Source organism: Gigantopelta aegis, chromosome 1, assembly GCF_016097555.1.
Source record: "Gigantopelta aegis isolate Gae_Host chromosome 1, Gae_host_genome, whole genome shotgun sequence".
Classification (NCBI taxonomy): domain Eukaryota; kingdom Metazoa; phylum Mollusca; class Gastropoda; order Neomphalida; family Peltospiridae; genus Gigantopelta; species Gigantopelta aegis.
Genome location: NC_054699.1, coordinates 9,917,832 through 9,939,982, shown reverse-complemented (window position 1 = coordinate 9,939,982; position 22,151 = coordinate 9,917,832). Strand labels below are relative to the sequence as shown.

At 39.4% G+C, this 22,151-nt stretch overlaps 1 protein-coding gene across 1 annotated transcript in view; it reads right to left on the bottom strand.

Moving 5' to 3' along the window:
- Positions 1–4,846: 4,846 nt before the first annotated feature.
- Positions 4,847–22,151, bottom strand: part of LOC121370482 (remodeling and spacing factor 1-like) — a 42,495-nt gene continuing 25,190 nt past the window's right edge. Inside the window, exons 10-17 of the mRNA XM_041495743.1 lie at positions 21,912–21,985; positions 21,046–21,150; positions 20,268–20,347; positions 18,569–18,620; positions 15,155–15,413; positions 14,019–14,214; positions 11,783–11,946; positions 4,847–9,606 (exon numbers count right to left, since the gene is read on the bottom strand). Coding sequence (XP_041351677.1) covers positions 7,577–9,606; positions 11,783–11,946; positions 14,019–14,214; positions 15,155–15,413; positions 18,569–18,620; positions 20,268–20,347; positions 21,046–21,150; positions 21,912–21,985 — 2,960 coding nt within the window. The 3' untranslated portion in view covers positions 4,847–7,576. The remainder of the gene's footprint in view (positions 9,607–11,782; positions 11,947–14,018; positions 14,215–15,154; positions 15,414–18,568; positions 18,621–20,267; positions 20,348–21,045; positions 21,151–21,911; positions 21,986–22,151) is intronic.

The following is a 22,151-nucleotide window of genomic DNA, read 5'->3' as shown; positions in this document are numbered from 1 at the left end:
TAATACACGCGAAGAATAATTAAAGGGACTGTACAGAATTTACAGCCATTGTAAGATAATTCTGACTAACATGATGGTTTTGGGCGACTAAAATTACATAATTAAATAAATTTTCTTATTCAGAATACCAGCGTCTGTAAATCCAATGTGATTGTAGTGTGTGCTGTTTTTTAGCTATCATTTTTCATTTTAATTTGTAATATATATTTTTGAATATGTACGAAATTATTAGGAGGTAAAATCTAGTTTGGGATACTTAAACATTAGGATCAGTGCAAACACCTTTTTAAACAGACACTGATATTGCAAACAATTGCTCCGTTAGTCGAAAACATCTTACACTAGAAGAAAACTCAGGACTGTCCCTGTAACATTTTCCACATCAACCAAAGAAAAAAGAAGACCCTGGTTTTGTTTAACGACACCACTAGAGCACATTGATTTATTAATCATCCCAACCAATGAAACCTGGCTACATAATCGGACTAGTACATGTAGTACATGTGTTATCATTAGAGTTGGGAATTGAGTGACATTTTGTTAGCGATTCTCAGATTGTAAAGTTTGTTTTGTTTAACGACACTACTGGAGCACACTGATTAATTAAACGTTGGCTGTTGGATGTCAAACATTTGGTAATTCTGACTCGTAGTCATCAGAGGAAACCCGCTACATTTTTCCTAATGCAGCAAGGGATCTTTTATATGCATTTTCCCACAGACAGGAAAGCACATACCACAGCCTTTGTCCAGTTGTGGTGCACTGGTGGTTGGAACGAGAAAAACAATGGTGAGTGATAAATTATTAATGCAACTTCTTACTTTAGGGATACTAAGACCTCTACTTCACACCAAACAGGCTGGAGGTGTAAGTTTAATATTGACTTATTTCCAGTAGTATGTTTCAACTCTTTCTATATTAAGGTAACAAGGATTATGGATCTATTGGGGAAATAAACCAACATTGTACTTTGTGGAACTCCATCATCAAACTTGTTCTTAAATAACGGGTCAAATGTTTCAAGAAAGCAGCAATTATTGACAGAACCTGATTAATCAGAACATTGCTACTTTAAGTACTGTATATGATATTTTCAAAGATGTAGTTAAAATGCGTGACGTCAAACTAATTTTTGCTAATCGTGATAACGTCATCTTACCGATGGCGGTGACTTTAGTTAAATTAAAATGTTATTTTAGAAGTGTTATAGGATAAATAGAATTCGCTACTCATGTTTTTTAATATGTAAAATATCAACCTGGTCTAGTTAATAGCCATTTGTCTTGGTAGAGCCTCGACAAATACTGATTAATATAGACTCGGTTGATATTTTCCATATTAAAAAATATTCGTGACGAATCGTCTATATATATCACACTGGTTATTTTTCAAGTTTAGCAAAATTCATTGGCCAATAAAGGAATTTTGAAAAGAGTGGGATGAATGCAGAAAATAAATTGTCATATTAATGGATGCGGAGCATGCACACTGTTGTACTTGTTGGAAGAAAGCATTGAAATTATGATTCTGGGAAGGTGCTGATCAACAAAGAAAAATAATGGCACTGGTTTTGTTGGAAAACAATGTGAAATACTTACAAAACAAATTGGACAGGGGCGAGTCCGGAGCCCTTGACATGGCATGGTTAGTAATGTGGACACACCCATTCTTGTTATTTCTGAAGTCAAGCAATGCTCACTGGGTGTTGTTAGTACTTGGATGGGTGGCCTAAGGCTAATTGTTATTTATTATGAAACTTTAAAGATAACAAATCACTCGGTTAAAATGAAATAAACAAAATTTGAGTAATTTAATGATCTATTATCTTATTCAGTGGTTCTCATTTCATTCCATTTGAAGAAAAAAAAGTGAACTGAATATGTTCAACAAATATTAGCACAGATATAATCAACAGTCGACTAAAAAAAAAACTAAGAAAGAAAGAAAAAGAAAACCTTGGAAGTCATTAAAATTAAATCTTTCTTTGACATAACTTAACAATGAAGACAACAATCAATGAAAAATTAAATATGGGTCCCAGCTACATGTACACACATGTATATTTTACACATTACACACCAACTATAAGCCACCAATATAAGACATTTCCAAGTCTTAACTAATATTACCGAATAACATTACTCTGAAAACATACCCCCCCCCATCTCCTCCCAGTGCTTGGAAGGAGCTGATGCACTATACTGTAACAATTGAACATCACATGAATTTCATGCACTTTTAAAGTAACAAACAGTTAGGCTTTACTGTAAAGTCGTCCAATGACAGGACTGGAACTTAACGACAGCACCGACGGCAATCGACATAATATATCAACTGCCGTAGGTAGAGAGCATCACCGACGGCACAGTGTCATTAGTAAAGCTCCTCAACAATGGCAAAATGTATACACCTGGTGTACATTACCAGTATCTGACAAAATTTAACATTTGCACATCTGAAATATGTCTACATACGGCAAGATAAAAAAACAATTGCCACAGGCAGGATCAAAATTGCCATCGGTGGGCTGTTTCTTCCATGGTAATTCTTTTAAAAATTGCCGTGGGAGACAACAAATTGTTATGTTCGAGCCCTGCAAAGAAGCACGTCTCCCTGAAACAACAAACTGACACAAAATGCCCTGAGGTACAGCATCGTCTCAACAATCATAAAGACAACAGCAGCAGCACTCAAGTTACACCGACCTCTGTGGTGTAGTGGTTACGTCATTGACCTATAAGGCTGGTAGGTACTGGGTTCGAACGGCAGTACTGCCTCCCACCCAGAGCGAGTTTTTAAAAACCTAATTGGAAGGTGTAAGGCTACTACAACAATGTCTCTCTCACAAACAAATGACAATTTACCCACTGTCCTGGACAGCCGTGGTTTGTGTGCCCAGGACAGCATGCTTGAACCTTTAAATGAATACAAGCATGAAAATAAGTTAAAATGAATTAATGAATGAACACAAGTTACATAATACATGTAAATCATCAAACAAACAAAATATTCGTTTCACAACTAAGACTGTTTGGCAGTGGTGTCCCCATAGCTCAAAGTAATAAAAGAAATAAGTTTTTAAAATTTTCTGGTGAATGGTTAAAGTGCCCCTAAAAGTGTTTAGTCCACCATGCCTGCCCAATTTCTAAGGAGACACTAACATAGAAGGGTTAAACACAACCGTATATGGAGAGATCAACACCAAACATTTAGTTTTTGCACTAGATATGGTAGCCACAGTGCAATTATATATCAGGTACACATCTCCTGTGTGGTGGGGTTTTTTTTTTTGGTTTTGGTTAATTTGTAAAGGCAGAAATCTGGACAAATGTGTCCTCGGTGGCGTAATAGTTAAGATATCTGTCTTAAAGGGACATACCCTAGTTTTTAAACACTAAGACATATTTTGGACTATTAGAGTTGTTTTTGATAACAGAAATCATACTTTACTTAAGATTTTATGGTTTAGATTATTCATTTCCGTACATTCGAAGTGTTTTGGTCATTCTGTTGTTTCTAATATTACAAAATGCATTTCTCATATTTTTTAAAAACGCATGTGTGTCTGAGAGATAACAGTTATGGAGTCAAGTTTTAGTCTATTTTTAGAGGGTATTTCACCATTTCAAAAGTCACAGACTCTTGTTTCACTCAATTGTAACTTTATCCAAATGTGTTACAGGTTTGTAGATTAACTAAACATACATGTAGTGTTAATTTTCATGGGCTGAAACTAGGGTCTGTCCCTTTAAGACAGGTCAATACTGGGTGCACATTCCTGTACTGGCTGCAAGTCAGGGGCCTAATTCACTAAACTAGGGTCTGTCCCTTTAAGACAGGTCAATACTGGGTGCACATTCCTGTACTGGCTGCAAGTCAGGGGCCTAATTCACTAAACTAGGGTCTGTCCCTTTAAGATAGGTCAATACTGGGTGCACATTCCTGTACTGGCTGCAAGTCAGGGGCCTAATTCACTAAACTCTCGCAACTTTGCAATCTCGCAGTGCAGTGCTAAAAGACTTGCAAAGAGGATGCTTTGTTGTCTAGCAGAGCCTTAGAGATCTTTGTGAATTAGGTCTCAGATCAAGTTTTAATGGTGCAGACGGGAGGCAGGGCTAGCTCTAGCACTCGCCAAATTCACCAAATGCGAATTTTAAACACAACTGGTAAATTTTATTTTAATTTGGCAAATACATTTTATGCAATAAATGTTATTTTATTAGAAAATAACTGTGTTTTTGCAATTTTTGAAATTTAAGATGATGATTTGGCGAATTTGTCTGATCACCGAGAGCCAGCCCTGGGAGGTATACGGCCTTTACACCAACTGGGAGCCCAAAACCAGCAGTACAATTTGTATACACACACAGATTTTGTTTTATTATGAAATTTTAAAACAAATATTGCTGAGGTAGGCGCCCAGAACAGACAGTTCAGAGATAGCTGAAGCATACGCCCACAACAGCCTTCTTGAACTATAAGTGAATACAATCCCAAAATAAATTAAGACGAACAAAAAACATAATTTGTCTACAGTACAGTATTCTCAAGCAGTTGTTTACTGTTAAAAATATTCAAATCTGTCACACTAAGGCCACTCAAAAAGCACTAAAATATGGTCTTTATAAGCAGGTAGCCTTTATAATGTAGGTAGCAAAGACATACCCGAACTGCCCTGTATACACTGGTGGTTATTCCCACAAATTATTTTCTCTAGCATAAAATCCTCTGTCCCCCCCCCCCCCCCCCCCCCCCCCCCCCCCCCCAAAAAAAAAACCCCCACCCCAACAACAACAAACAAACAAAACCCCAATAGTCAGTCTCTGGTCAGACCAAAGTTCCAGAATTGATGCAGCGATGCAGCTTTTGTTTTCTTTCGTCTTTTTTTTTAAAAGCTTGGATTGCACAGAAAAGGTGGCTATATTTGATACCGAAATAAGGGTCATATTTAAATTGAAATCAGAATTCACGTCCTAGTTCATGTGCGATGACTTTTTGGCTCCAAATGTGGTTTTACATCATAGCATTTTTGATGTGCGAGGGTCAAAATCGCTGCACAAGCTGACCAGAGACCAGAATTCTTTTGGCCTTAGTGTTAACCAACCATGTGAGCAGGCCATTTTGAAAGTCACTGACATGGTTAATCAACACTAGCTGACCTGCTACACTTTAATGAACTATTTTCATAAACATCCAGGAGAAGACCGTATAAGTTAACTAATAATTAAGCCATCAGACTTAAAGGTGGTAGGTACTGGGTTCACATCCAGGTACTGGCTCCCACCCAGAGCACGTTTAACGGCTCATTGGGTTGGTGTAAGACCACTACACCGACTTCTCTCTCACTAACAACTAATCATTAACTCACTGTCCTGGACAGACAGCCCAGATAGCTGAGGTGTGTGCTCAGGACAGCGTGCTTGAACCTTAATTAGATATAAGCACGGAAATAAGTATAAAAGAAAAGACGAAATAAGTATAAAAGATAGGACATTTGCAAATTTATGCCTGATCCTTTTGGTTTTTTTGTGTGCAGAAAACACCCCAACATTAAAAAAAACAAAAACCATTAAAAAAAACCCAACAACACCCCAACATAAATGTCTAAGCTATTTGCCAGCATCATATATACTATACAATAATATTACGGTTTACCAACTTAAATGAAGAAAAACTAACTTTGGCTAGTATTTGGCTGAGTTGCACCACACCTCACCACCATGACAAAATGTAAACACTTGCGTAGTTCTTGGACCTTGGACAAGCCACGGACACTTTAAAAATAAATCTGCAAGGTTGTTGGAGTAGATAAACCGGTTTGTGGCTCTTTCAGGAGATTGGGGATTCTCAACCATGCTTATTGGATGACTGTTTTTTAAGGGACTGTCACTCAATGCCCATTTAGAAGAAAAAAACAACCCACCTAAAAACTGAAAGATCTTAAAAAGCTGAAAACCTGCAACACAGTTAAATAAAGGTATTTTTTTCTGGTTTTCAGATCAAATCCAGTCTTCTTATTAACATTAATTTATGCAAACAAAAAAACCACCACAAAAATATAAAATAAAATAAAAAAGAGAGGTTAAATAAGACAAAAACCTGAAAAATTACATCAACGAGTTGTTTTTTCAGTACTCTCAAAAAAGTCACTTTCACTTTCATTACTCAATAATTGTTTAACAATTATTGGGTAATGAAAGTGAATATGACTTTATGCACTTTTATAAACAGTTAAAATTGGGCAAGTGAATTTTTCACCATGGCCAGTGAATTTTCAAATCCACTGGCCCCATGGCAAGTGAATTTAAAAACAATTCTAGAACCCCTGATTATTGGAAGACCTAATATCAGCTTTTTCCTCTTGGATGAATAAAGTATTAAAATAATTTAGTATAGATATCAATCAGTTCAGCATTTCACAAATGAAACACAGTAACAGTTGGAGATACTCTTGAAAGTACAGCAGAAAATAAGGGTCCTTGTTGAGAGGTAAAGTGGCAAACAACAGTTAAGAAAGTGATCCACGTGGGTCATCCTTGAAATAGTTAAAGGGACAGACCCTAGTCTTTAAACACTAAGACATATATTTCACTATTAGAGCCGTTTATGATTACTGAAATCAAACATTACTTATATTTTATGGTTTAGATTATCCATTTCTGTACAAACGGTGTTTCTAGCCATCCAGGCCCTGTGCTTATAAACCTTGAAGTCTAGACTTTAATAAAGTCCAGCCTTTAACGTCATGGCAACGCCATTCATATAGCATTACGTTAAAGTCTGGACTTTATTAAAGTCTAGACTTTAAGTTTTATAAGCACGGGCCCTGGTGTTTTTAATACCACAAAATGTATTTTTCATATTTTTATAAACACGTGTCTGAGAAGTAACGGTTATGGAGTCGCGTTATAATCTATATTTAAGGGTATTCCAACGTCACAGACTCGTTTTACTCTGTTGTATCCAAATTTGTTACAGTTTTATAAATTAACCAAACTTAGTGTCCATTTTTAGGGGTTGAAACTAGACTAGGTAAAAAATATGCCTTAGTGTTTAAAAACTAGGGTCTGTCCCCTTAAGACTATTATAGAGATATGTACGACTCCTGAAGTAAAAGAAAATGTCCACAATCCAATTAAAATAAAGACCATGTGTGGACCTTGAAATAGTTAACAGCTAGTATAGACAAATGCATAATGCTTGAATTAACAAAAAACATTCCCCCCAAAATCACTATTTGATACAAAGACCCTTGTTTAGTCCTTAAAATAGTTAGCATCTAATGCAAAGACTTGTGTATGATTCTTGAAGACACCTCCTCCCCTTAAAACCCCCCAAAACCAAACAAACAAAAACCCAGTTAACTGAAAAACAGTTATTACAGACATATATATAATGCTTGAGTATAAAAAAAACCCCTCATTTAATACACAGTCCTTGAATTAATTAACTGACAATACAAAGACCTATATCATAATCATTAAAGTAGACACCATTCACAGTGAACATAATCATTTCCAGTTTTCAGCCCTTGGGGGGAGGGGGCACGGCGGAACTAAGAACTAACACACAGGACCTATGTGTGGTCCTTGAAGTAATCATCGTTCATGACATAGTTAACAATGTCCGATACATCCTCCAGATCATCATCCTCCCCCCCTGTGGCGGGCTCCTTCCTGCCCTGCCCCCCGCTGTCCTTCAGCAGATTGTCCATCATGAAGCCGCGACTCCCTGAAGACGAAGTGGCACCTGCAGCGTCGGTCATCGGGGTAAGCTGAGACCCCCGAGCCGACTCTGCAGCTCCTAGTGGTGGTGCTGTTGGCGGATGTCTTGGCATTTCTTGAGGAGGAACTGAAGGTGCATCAATCAGGGTCCTCGAGTCTTGCTTCACTGGTTGACTCTGCTGCTGCTGACTTTGACGAGGAACACTGGGCCTCTGCAAGGACTGGAAGCTGTGGCTCGGAGGTCCATTCAGATGAGGAGGCATCACGTGCCGCGATGGACCGTTCATCTGGGGATGCCTGGCCGGACCAGACTGGCTGTGGGGAAGCGACGGGGGCATGTGCTGACTTGTGGGGATCGACATCTGGCTCAGGGGTGGAGACATATGCGGTCGTGTGGGGTGCGGCATGCCAGGTCTCGGGCACCCGGGGCTTCCAGGGTAAGGTCCCGGAGGCGGCTGGCCGTACATGTTCGGGTAAGGCCCGTACTGATGCGGGTGCGATGGCGGTCCGTGTGGCATGGGACCGTGTGGGCTCACACCGGACTGCGGGTTAGAGTGGTGAGGTGGGGAAATGTGGGACTGACCTGCTCCCGCCTGCGGTGGCGTCCCATGTGGTGGGTGTTGCATTTGTTGTTGTTGAGGGGTGGGATGGGGACCGTGGGGTGGACTTCCACAGGGACTCATCATACCCTGAGGACCAGGAGCCCGCGGCTGCCCTCCCGGCATGTAGTAGCCCTGACCCATGTGTTGCTGACCCCCAGGGTAAGGAGCTGGCTGAGGACCATGGGGGCCCATAGAGGGATGTTGCATGCTGCCATGTGGTGGGGTCCCGTGAGGATGTGGCCCTTGCAGTTGCTGGGGGGATGCATGAGCATGGGGTGGGGAGCCCATGGCCTGTGGTGGTCTCTGTGGCATGGCGTGCTGTCCTTGTGGGTAAGGAGGTCCATGAGGTGGTCCGTACTGGGGGTGCATGTATGGACGAGGTGGTCCGTACGAATGAGGATAATCCGGTTTCCCCTGGAGACCGTACGACTCACCCATGGGTCTGTACACTTGGTGGCCATCTTGGACACCTGGAAAACCCTGGGGTTGACCGTCTTGTGATGGTGCATGAGCTTGAGGACTACCAAGCCCACCAGTAACCTTACTGTCCTTTTCCACTTCACCGCTTGCTGGTTTGTTTTCCTCGGTTTTCCCACTCACAGTTTCTGATGGCTTGTCTCCATCATCTTGCAACAGATCATCTTGTTTCACATCTACTACACCGGCCGAATCCTTCACATGTTCTTTTTTGGTATCCAGCTCGTCTGTATCCTCCTCAGTGTCACTATCTTTCGTTTCCTTTTCACCCTTTGCCTTAGAATCCATGTCCTCTTCATTGTTTTCACTCTCGGAATCACTCTTCAACACAGTCTTCTTCTTTTTCGCCGGTTCGGCCTCGCCCTCGGAGAGGTCTTCCGAAGACGATTCCTCGAATTTCTTAAAGTTCACTTTAGCCGCCGACTTCCTAACCGGTCTTTGTGGTGGGTTTTTTTCTTCAGCACTCGACTCCTCGTTCGTCTCCGAGTCCGAGTTCTCCAGGTTTGGGTTTGGTTTTGGTTTCTTGCGAAGGGGAACTTCCTTTGGTTTTGGACCATCTGCCTCTGCCTCATCCTCATCCTCACTGTCAGACCTGATCACTCTTCGGTTGGACTTCTTCGATTTCTGATCCGAATCCTCTGAGCACAGGTCCGACAGGTTCGCCGATTCTTCTGATTCCGACGATTCGACGGCTTCGGATTCGTCCGAATTGAGCTCCTGGTAATTCACCTGCCTCTTGGCCTTTGACCTTGTTGACCTCCGGTTTTTAGCGCTGTCGGAGCTTTCATAGTCATCATCGACAACTGAAAAAAAAAAAAAAACCCACAAACTAGAATGGCAAATCCACACAGCTTAGATGTCGAGTACAGGATTAATTTTTTATCTGATAATATAAAGATAAATCAACCCACTATGGGCTGGAAAGTAACTTTTTTTAAAGTGAGTAGGACCATACTCTCCATAACATTTTGTAATACATTCCATAACCTTACTGCCTCTAGATGATATTTTCCCCACAGTAATTGAAAATACTGTTATTAACAAACACATCCTTTGTATTTGTTACCAAATTTCTTACTTTGCCCTGGTGTCGTTTTCAGTCCAGTCTGTTTTAAATGACATTATCGGCAAACATAATTAAATTTGTAAAATGTCGGCCCTAACTATTAAAGTGTATGAGTGAATTTCACATTAATGTAGTTAAGATTACTGCTTCACACTAACTGGAAGTTGGAAAACAGAATTTACAAAAACTGAGCGAAAACCATCATTATTCCTGCTCATTTCAGCTACAACTACTTAGTAAGTGAACAGTTTTGTGACATATCTATGAAAAAGGAAATGTTTTATTTAAAGACGCACTCAACACATTTTATTTTACGGTTATATGTTGTCAGACATATGGTTAAGGACCACACAGATAATGAGAGAGGAAACCCGCTGACGCCACTTCATGGGCTACTCTTTTCGATTAGCAGCAAGGGATTTTTTATATGCACCATCCCACAGACAAGATAGTACATACCACAGCCTTTGTTATACCAGTTGTGGAGCGAGCATAGGATGGAACGAGAAATAGCCCAATGGGTTCCACTGACGGGGATCGATCCTAGACTGACCACGCTTTAAGCGAATGCTTTACCACTAGGCCCCTCATATCTATGGATGTGATGTATACATGTACATTATGTCACAAGCCATCATCTGCTAGTGTACGCTGATGACTTTGCTTTAATCAGTCATCGTAATTAGCCAATAGAAACTGTGCTTGCAGGATAAAATCTGTTTGTAAAATGTAGGGAGAGGTCTTCACATATGCTATGCCTGTTGATAATTCCCACCATAATGTGTAACGATTACAATTAATATTATTTAACATTCCGACTACTGCAGGTGAGATATATCGCCTGACGTCACGCCAGTCGTCATACTGTACACTGTATACAGTGCATTCCCCAATTCATATTTCCCGCTGTTTTGCACACAGCACTCACCGGATATAATAATAAAAAAGGAAACAGTTTAAGTCATGGTATGGCAGCTTTAGGTTTTTGTTTTCTAATGGAAAATACCTAGGAATTTTGAGTTGGAAAATGTGGTTTTCGGCAAGTATTTTTGCTTATCATCCATTAAACGCTTTTGTAGGAGATATCGCTGGCACTATAATTTGCGATATCCTATGATATTCTCTGCAGGAGATATCGCTTCTTATAATCTTGATTGGTCAAATTTTAATCACAAGACAATATTTTGTTACGTCACTGTGTTTGTTTCTGTGCTAAACCTATCATTAGTGACGTTATGGAACTGCCGTTCTGCTAGTTAACAAGTCTACCGCTACCTAATATAGTGACATTCAACCCACATTACTGACAACTGTCGCAAATGAAAAAAATGATAATGGATGATAAAAAGAATACCCCCCCCCCCCACTCGTGTCTTGTGATATTATAATTTATCAGCACTCGTTGATAAAAGTATAAAAATCCTCGGCAAGCCTCGGATTTTATACTTTTATCAACTCATGCTGATAAATTATGATATCACAAGACACTCGGCAGTATCCTCTATTAGACAACAATGGTGGAAAGTCGTAGTTATTTTGAGGAATCGATAGCTGATTGCGACAGCTAATTTGATAATAAATTTGATCGTTTTAACAACAATGAAAATCACCAAATATTGGGATATGAATCGTACATTAACTGATCTAAAATATAAAAATTAGAAAAACCCACGAAAATAATACTTATCGATTCAAATATGAACTTTATTTTATGTATTTATAGAACATTTAAAAGTGAATATATGTGAGTAAACATCATAAACTTGTACCCACTCAACGCGGCTTATGTCAAAAATTAATCCAGTAGTCTAAAAGGTTAAACCAATACTGTTGTTCCCATTCATTTAATAATAATAATAATATGTAATTTTTGTTCTAAACTGATGTGGGTCTAACCGCCGAGCCAATCTCACCGAAATCCTTGTTGTAGCACGACCACCTGCTGGACTGGCCGCGTGACGTCCGTTTTGACCTCCTGGTGGACGATCGTGCGGCCGACTGCCCCGGCCGCCAGTCCTCGCTGTCATCGCTCGCATCGTCCTCCACCTCCTCAGGGCTTGCCTCCGATACAGACTCCCTGAACACAACAACGTCATCTCGTCAGCTGACACAATCACCACTTAAAAATACTCAGTTTTCTCAAAGGGACATTCCTGAGTTTGCTGCATTGTAAGATTATCCCCACTAATAAAATATTTCTTCAATTAAAGTTACATATTAAATATAATTTCTTGTTTAGAATAACAGTGTCTGTATATTCAATGTGTTTCTGGTTGTCTTAATATTTGTAAGAAGCCCAAACTGGATTTTGTCTTCTACGAAAAAATTATATTTTAGGAAATAAAATAAATTTAGCCTAGTATAAATATTAAAATAATCAAAAACACGTTTAATATACAGCCACTAATATTTTATGCAGAAAAACATATTTGATATGTTATTACATCGTTAAAAAGTCTCAGTCTTAGTCGATAACATCTTAAAAATTGCAGCAAACTCAGGAATGTCCCTTTAAAGTTAAAGTTTGTTATGAGGGAAAAAAATGTCGCGTGTTTTCTCTAAATGTTTGAAATCCAATAGTTGAAGTTATTATATATATATTTTTTTAATAACACCACTAGAGCACATTGATTTATTAATCATCGTCTATTGGATGTCAAATATTTGGTAATTTTAACATATAGTATTAAGAGGAAACCCGCTACTTTTTTTATTAGCAGCAAGGGATCTTTTATATGCACTTTCCCACAGACAGGAAAGCATTTAACATGGCCTTTGATATACCAGTTGTGGTGCTCTGGCTAGAACGAGAAAAACCCCAATCAGTTGAATGGATCCACCGAGGTGGTTAGATCCTGCAATCTCAGGCGAGTGCTGAACCCACTGGGCTAAATCCCGCCCCTTTTACAGGGTTTCTGCCAGATGGTAAAACGGGTATAGCGCCATATCCAAATTTTATTTTTTTAAAGTTAACTTTTTCACAAAATTAATTACTCTTATCATTACTGTATGATTTTCTTAACCCTAACACTAAACTTAACCCATTAATCCATTTTCATTCTAGGGGATGCCCCCATACCCCCCTGTTGACCGTGGTTGCATTGAATTCTTAGTGCCACACCCAAATATTTCTTTCTGGCATAAACACGGTTTCACACAATTAACCACCATTTTAAAAGTACTATGTCCTCTTAAAGTTTGTTTTATTTAACGACACCACTAGAGCACATTGATTTATTCATCATTATATATCCAATAGCCGATGATCAATAAATCAAAGTGCTCTAGTAGTGTCTTTAAACAAAACAAAGTTTAACTTTAACTATTGGATGTCAAACATTTGGTAAATCTGACATATAGTCTTAGAGGAAACCTGCTACATTTTTTTTAGTTGTAGCAAGGGATCTTTTATTTGCACCATCCCACAGACAGGATAGCACATACCATGGCATTTGATATACCAGTCATGTTGCACTGCCTGCATCGAGAAAAAGCTCAATCGACAAACCGACAAGGATCGATCCCAGACTGACCACGCATCAAGTGAACATTTTACCATTGCACCTTGGTCCTTTTAAGCATGGTTAAAATGCATTTTTTATGCCACTAGAGCACATTGATTAATTAATCTTCAACTATTGGATATATGTGTGTATAAAAGCATATGCAAGTACATATAAAGCGTATTTAGAAGAAACAACTTGGGTCAGACTTATTTCATTTTTGGTAATTCCTAGAAAATACAGAAATTTATCAAGTTATCATATCTTGCCAATGAATACAGTGATTTCAGATAACTGATAACCATAAAAGAAACCCCAACATAGATCACTCAGACAACTAAAAACTAGCTCACTCATATAACTGAAAAATAGATTACTCAGATAACTGGAAATTTAAATTAGGTCACTCAGTTAATTGAAAAATAGCTCACTCAGATGCAGATAACTGAAAAAAAAAAGCTCTCAGATAACTGAAAAAAACTCACTAAGATGTAGATAACTGAAAAAGTAGCTCACTTAGATAACTGTAAAATAGCTAGCTCATATGCAGATAACTGAAAAATCCCCCACTGAGATAACTGAAAAAAATTGCTTACTGAGATAACTGAAAAAAATCGCTCACTCAGAAAACTGAAAAATAGCTCACTCTGATAACTGGAACTCTTCGCTGTCATCGTCATTATCGTCACTGTCGAGCTGCGTGAGACGTCGACCTTTGCGTTGTTTCTTCGCTCGACTGAGGACCGGTGGGGGTTTCCCATCCAGTTCTTCCTCATGTTTTTCTGCTTCTTCTGCTTCCTCAGCCTGCATTATGTTAAACATGTCTTTACCACGACCGATTCCTGTAAAATAACATTAGACATGTCTTTACCACAACCGATTCCTGTAAATTAATGTTAGACATGTCTTTACCATGACCGATTCCTGTAAAATAATGTTACACGTCTTTACCACAACCGATTCCTGTAAAATAATGTTACACGTCTTTACCACAACTGATTCCTGTAAAGTAATGTTACACATGTCTTTACCGCGACCAATTCCTGTAAACTAACGTTACACATGTCTTTACCACGACCGATTCCTGTAAAATAACATTAGATATGTCTTTACCATGACTGATTCCTGTAAAATAATGTTACACATCTTCACCACCACCGATTCCTGAAAAATAACATTAGATATGTCTTTACCATGACTGATTCCTGTAAAATACTGATGGACAAAAATAATATCAAATTAATTTTACTGCCTCTTAACATATTAGATATGTCTTTACCATGTCAAATACCTATAAATGACAATGGTAACAGGTATTAATTAAACAGCTCCATTGGAGGTTACGACAGATAAATGACAATGGCAACAGGTATTAACCCTCTCAACTAGAGGTTGTGACAGGTAAATGGCAATGGAAACAGGTATTAATTAAACCTCTCACCTGGAAATTACAACAGGTAAATGACAATGGTAACAGGCATTAATTAACCTCTCACCTGGCGGCTGTGACAGGTACTATTACCCGCTTACCTGGCGGCTGTGACAGGTACTATTACCCGCTCACCTGGCGGCTGTGACATGTACTAATTAACCTCTCACCTGGCGGCTGTGACAGGTACTAATTACCCTCTCTCACCTGGCGGCTGTGACAGGTACTAATTACCCTCTCACCTGGCGGCTGTGACAGGTACTAATTACCCTCTCTCACCTGGCGGCTGTGACAAGTGTTAATTAGTCTCTCTCACCTGGCGGCTGTGACAAGTGTTAATTAGTCTCTCTCACCTGGCGGCTGTGACATGTCGACGTCTCGGATGTCCTCCTGTATGGCGCTGTTGATGAGCTCGTCGTACTCGGTGAAGTTGTAATTCATCGTCTTCCTCATCCTGCATGATCTCTTGGCATACACCTCTTCCGGCAGGGGTTCAAAGTCAACCTCCCGCTCCCGATCTTTCCTCCTGTCCCGTCTCGACTTCGGCACAAACGACCGCGAGGTCTCGTCATCTTCGAAGTCTTCCCGCAATATGTTGCTCTTTCGTGTATCCTACAAAGCATGTACACATTTAATTACGGTCATTTACATTAATTTGTATAAGAATATTGTTTTTCATGATGCTCTTTCTAGTATCTTACAGCAAATGTATAATGGAGAGGTTTTGCAAACTATATGTACTGCGTACAATTGCAGGGCTCACCCTGTACATTGCCAAATTAGCAAATTGTTAATTTCTGTACAAAGTGGCTACAACATTTCGCTGGGTGAGTGCAGGAATGTTGTATATACAAAATTCCCATTTTGAGAAAACGAGCATTAAAAAATAATATCGCTGGGTCAGTGCAAAAATGTAGTATCTACAAAATGTTGATAAATAAGGTCTTAATTTTCACAATGTAATGGACCCTATATGTTCCTGAGCAAAAATGTTGTATGTTCATATACTCTTCAAAAGAAGAAACGCAAAACCACATTGTCGTAACATTTGGAGAATTGATTTAATTATTGAATGGTGAGTCCGATAATTACCAAATGTTGCAGGATTGTTCACAATTCACTCTAGTCCATTGTGAGTAAGTGATAGGACACACCACCAAGGTCAAGGTCATCTGGAGTCAATACCGGGTGTGGCCTCCGCGTGTGTTGACAACTGCCTGGCACCGCCTGCCCATTCAAGCAACCAGAGTACGGATGACATCCCGGGGGATGGTGGCCCACTCGGCCTGCAAGGCTGCTGCCAGCTCGGGCAGGGTCTGGGCTGTGGTTGTCGCTGTCGGAGGCGTCGGTCCAACTCGTCCCATAGATGCTCAATTGGGTTCAAATCCGGTGATATCGATGGCCAAGGAAGGACATTAATGTTGTTGTTCTGTAGGAAAGCCGTTGTGAGACGTGCTGTGTGAGGCCTGGTGGAACACTGCGTTGGCGTTGGCCATAACTGGAACGATGTGTGGCCGGAGGATCTGGTCAATGTAGCCCTGTGCATTCAGGTTGCCCTGCACGTGGACCAGGTCAGTTCTGCCAGTGTGTGAGATGGCTGCCCACACCATGACACTACCCCCGCCGAATCTGTCCACTTCCTGCACGCAGTTTGCCGCATAACGTTCACCACGACGCCTATACACGCGACATCTTCCATCACGACGTCGGAGCAGAAATCGGGACTCGTCACTGAACCACACCTGTCTCCATCGCAGTTGAGGCCATTGTCGATGAATCTGGCACCACTGCAGTCGGAGTCGACGGTGTTGTGGTGTTAAGATGACACCTCGAACTGGACGTCTGGCACGAATTCCTACCTCACGTAGGCGGTTCCGTACGGTCTGGTCGGATATCCTGCGCAAACCTGGTATTGCTGCGGCTGTGGAGGTGGCAGTAGTCAATCGTTCCCGAAGGTGGCGTACCCGGATGTAGCGGTCCTGCCCGGGGGTAGTGACCCGTGGTCGACCGGATCTAGGGAGGTCACGTGTTGATCCATGTTGCTGGTAACGGTCCCACAGTCTGGAGATGGTGCTTGGGGACACATGGAATGCCCTGGCAACGGCCGTTCTGGATTCGCCTGCGTCTAGTCGGCCGATGGCATTGTTTCTCTGCGGTTCACTGAGACGTGGCATGTCCTGGATTGTCAACTGTCGACCAGATACAGAGGCCAGGCAAGCGAACACCCTGCACTTTTATACTGTCGGTGTTCATGTTGCACGTGCAGACAACGCACGTGCAGTGGTGACATGGTTTGCACGTGGCTGCATTTTTGCGAATATTCACATTTTGGAACTTTATTGTACAGTAGCTGCGTTTTATCGAATGTAACCGTGGGAATGTGTTTGGGACATGCAATGACCTTATATTCACAAAGCATGAACCGGTAGGAAACATAAAATCGGAGTTATAACCCATTTGTACCCTTTTGCGTTTCTTTTTTTGAAGAGTATATAACAGGTCTGGTTGCTTAATTGGAAGTCAGCTAAACTGTTGTAAATGTATTGTAGTTGACTCGGAGCGAAAGTGTTGTAAGTGTTATATCAGTGTATGCTGCTTCAGATTTTGGAGGAAACTATCAAAAGAAGAATACAAAAAGTCATGGCTTCCGCGATTATTTTATTATTTTTTAATGCTCGTTTTCTCAAAATGGGAATTTTGTATATACGACATTCTTGCACTCACCCAGCGATTTAGTCTTTGGCTAATAAAATATTTGTTAACTCAACCACATTTTAATGATTTCCAAGAAAATACTGTACATATATGAACACTGGCAAAACCAAAATTGGTTCCAGTGTGAGCTGTGAATTGCATATGATTAATGATTTCAATACTTTTATCTACGCAAAGATATGTTGGTTCAAGTAAAACACAACAACATAATTAAAATATATTGCAATCTTGTTTATTTATTTCTTTTAATTTCTTGGCCACAGTGTCTGCATATTACTTAGTAAACTTCACTCTGACCACTAAATGTTAGCTATATTTATTAACCTTTTTATGTCTACGCTGGAACAATGTCATTGACTGTCGTCGTGATGTCAAACCAGTAGTGGTGCGCAGTGTGCTATCACATCCACAATGTAATAAAACTGACAGCACACTGCCACACTATGTACAGGTTAATTAAAAACATGCCATATGCAATCCGCAAGAATTTATATCTCTTCTTGTAAGATCTAAAATTTCATCTCACTTTTGTGATATGATTGCAGATTTTACATGATGATATATTAATCATATTTGACACACAAAAAAAACCCCTATAAAATGTGACCATCTATTGGAAAAAACCTCTCCAAGTATAAAATATTATTTGACTCATGTTGGAAATGTACAGGCTAAAGGATTTTGTTTTGCCTTTTACATCAAAAGAAATAATATCATTTCTACTTTTGTCTTTACAAAATGTGGATCACTAATTAATGATTAAAATTGAAAACAAACATGTTTTACATTTTAAAAGTATTCATAGCAAACTAATCTTTCAGTCATGTTTATTTGCTGAAAAAGACAAATTCTTAAGTTCGAGCCGTCCACAAGGGACAGAAAACTGCTCGCCTCGTCACACACCGATATTGCCATTTTATTTACTCAAAATCACTGTGAATTTGTACAGTGAGAGCAATTTTGAGGAGATTTTCAAACCATAAGCCCTGTTGGTAATTTTGGGCTGGTTTTCCCATAGCTGATCACAAATATCGTCTTATTTATTTATTTACCTCTTTGAGAATGTTATCCAGACTAATTCCAACAAAAGCAAGGCGCTCCTTCCTGCAATGAAAGAAGGGAATAAGTTTTTTTATTTGTTTATCTACTTATGGAGTGAAAATCACATATTTTAATAAAAGTCTGTTTTGTTTAACGACACCACTTGAGCACATTGATTAATCAGCGGCTATTGGATGTCAAACATTTGGTAATTCTGACACGTAGTCATCAGAGGAAACCCACTACATTTTTCCTAATGCAGCAAGGGATCTTTTATACAGACTTTCCTACATGCAGAAAAGCACACACCACAGCCTTTGGCCAATTGTGGTGCACTGGTTAGAACGGGGGAAAAAACCCCACCAGTTGAATGAATCCACCGAGGTGGCGTATCAGTTCTACAGACAATGAATAAATGAATGAACGAATGAATAAATGTTTAATGGTACCCCACATTGGCTATTGGGTGTCAAATGTCTGTAGACAAAGCACTTAAGAATGATTCATGGCTGTACAGTGTAAACTCTGTATTAACTTCTCTTGGACTCTGTCCTGTGCAATGATATGATACTGAAAAAGCATTCTGAGAATACTGCTAAAACAATACATGTTCCTTACAGGGCCCAACAAATTTTCATATCTCCTAATTTCAAGGTCCATAACTGTGAATTATTGAAATGGGATGGATGAACAGTTTGTTTTGGACCAACTACTGATGATACTGTATATACTACATTGGAGAAGGTGCTGTCTGATTAATGAAGTTATTGTTCTTTATTAGAAAGGGAAATTTTGTTTAGCATGGGTACTCTGGTGACACATTTATATTGGCAGAGAAACAGTTTATGTATGTAATGTTAACAATACAGAACCACCAAGAAATTAGCATTTGTATTGTTGGTGCTGAATTGCATACTGGAGACCTGCATGTGAGGTTTGATGGACCTGTATGCATCTGTATGCAAGATATGGTCCGGATGAGGATTTACTGTTATGTGCAGTAACCGTGAAAAGTAGGTCACAGTGACCTAGTAATAGTAAGCGACACACCGCCATCCCAAGTTGTTCCTAAATGTGAGGTTTGATGGTCCTGTATGCATCTGTATGCAAGATATGTTCCGGACAAGACAAAGTTAACAGAGGGACGGACGGACAACGCCATACCATAATACAACCCATCATAGATGGACATATAAAAATTAATAAACTTGATCTGTAACAGTACATGATAAAGCTCTACACAAACATCAGCTCTATATCTTGAGGTTTTATGAAGAAGAAAAAAGGTCTGGAAAACAAATTTTCCTATGTCCTAAGTTCAAGGGCAATAACTCTGTCAAAAAAGAATAAAAAGAATAAATCACCGTGGAAGTCAAACCTGATGAGCAACAATACATGATAAAAGCTATACACAAATGTCAGCTCAGTATCTTGAAGCATTGAGAAAAAAAGTCCAGAAAACTGTATGCGGGACAGACAGACAGACGGAGATGAAACCTATAGCCCTCTCAAGTTGAACTGGTAGGGGACTAATAAGTTAATGGGAGATTCGCAATCCATCATATAAAACTCATGAAATGGGGCTGTCAAATCTATGGAAAAGTACATATAAGAGATCTCCATTCATTAATCAATGTGCTTTAGTGGTGTTGTTAAGGAAATAAAACCTTTCTCCAGGAGTGAGCGGGGTGAAGGCAGTGTTCTATTTACCGTTTCACAAGCCGAGCCTTTTTCTTCAGAAATACATCAAGGCTAGCCAATTGCTCTTGAAGCTTTTCAATGAGAAATGTCTGAAATTAAAAAATAACATAACTTGACTATCTAATATAATTTGTAGATACACTATAATATATATTATAACCCAACTATACATTGTTATAACTTAACTATACAATATTTTACTCAAAAATCCACATAGTGATACATGTTAACATAAAATACACACATTAATATACAACACTCACATGTTCACATGGTGGATAATAATAATACTCAAGTAACAACTCACATTTTAACATGGTAGATATACAATGATACTCAAATGTTAAAATGGTGGATTTACAATGATACTCACATGTGAACATGTGGATATACAATGATATTTACACGTTCACATGGTGGATATACAATGATACTCACATGTTCACATGGTGTATATACAATGATACTCACATGTTCACAGTGTATATACAATGATACTCACATGATGTATATACAATGATACTCACATGGAGTATATACAATGATACTCACATGGTGGATATATAATAATACTCACATGTTCACATGATGGATATACAATGATACTCACATGGTGTATATACAATGATACTCACAGGATGTATATACAATGATACTCACAGGATGTATATACAATGATACTCACAGGGTGGATATACAATGATACTCACAGGGTGGATATATACAATGATACTCACATGGTGGATATACAATGATACTCACATGGTGGATATACAACGATACTCACATGTTCACAGGGAGGACAGAACCAGTCTCCATCTGGAATGATCATGAGCGGTGGCCGGAGACACGCCGTGTGATACCCCGCGTCACACTTGTCACACAGCAACATCTGTCAAAACACAGAGACATCAACTTTGAAAATAAAATACTAGAAAAAGTTTGTTTTGTTTAGTGACATCTCTAGAGTACATTGATTAATCCATCATCGGCTATTGGATATCAAACATTTGGTCATTCTGTCATTCAGAGGAAACCTGCTACATTTATCCTGATGCAGCAAGGGATCTTTTATATTCACTTTCCCACAGACAGGAACAGACAGAAAAGCACATACCACGGCCTTTGACCAGTTGTGATGCACTGATTGAAACGAGAAAAAAACAAACTAATTGAATGGATCCACAGAGGTGGTTCGATCCTGTGAAGCAAGCACCTCAAGTCAGCACTCAACCGACTGAGCTAAATCCCACCTTACATACCCAAAAGCACGTTATTCAAACAGAAACTGAAGGAAATGTTTTTATTTAATGACACACTCAACACATTTTACTTATGGTTATATGGCGTCAAACATATGGTTAAGGAACACACAGATACTGAGAGAGGAAAGCTGCTGTCGCCACTTCATGGGCTAATCTTTTCAATTAGCAGCAAGGGATCTTTTATATGCACCATCCCACATACCACGGTCTTTGATATACCAGTCGTAGTGCACTGGCTGGAACAAGAAATAGCCCAATGGGCCCACCGACGGGGATCAATCGCAGACCGACCGCACATCAAGTGAACGTTTTACCACTGGGCTACGTCCCACCGGTATTCAAACAGTTTCCTACTCAAAGATATGTTATCAAACCTATCATTACCTACCCATTCAGGGTGATCACACAGCTGACATCTACAGCAAGGTGTGTCATCGGGACCGGGCTGAAACGCTTTACTCTCTGAAACAACATTACAACAGTTAGAACATAAACAACAATTAAAACAACAATTTGGCAGAATTATATGTCTCGCCGACATCAACCAATTTGGTGAACAGAGAAATAATTTGCGATGAAATATACTTTAGAACTGTGTAGCTGTCTCTGAAACTTGTTTACAAATCGC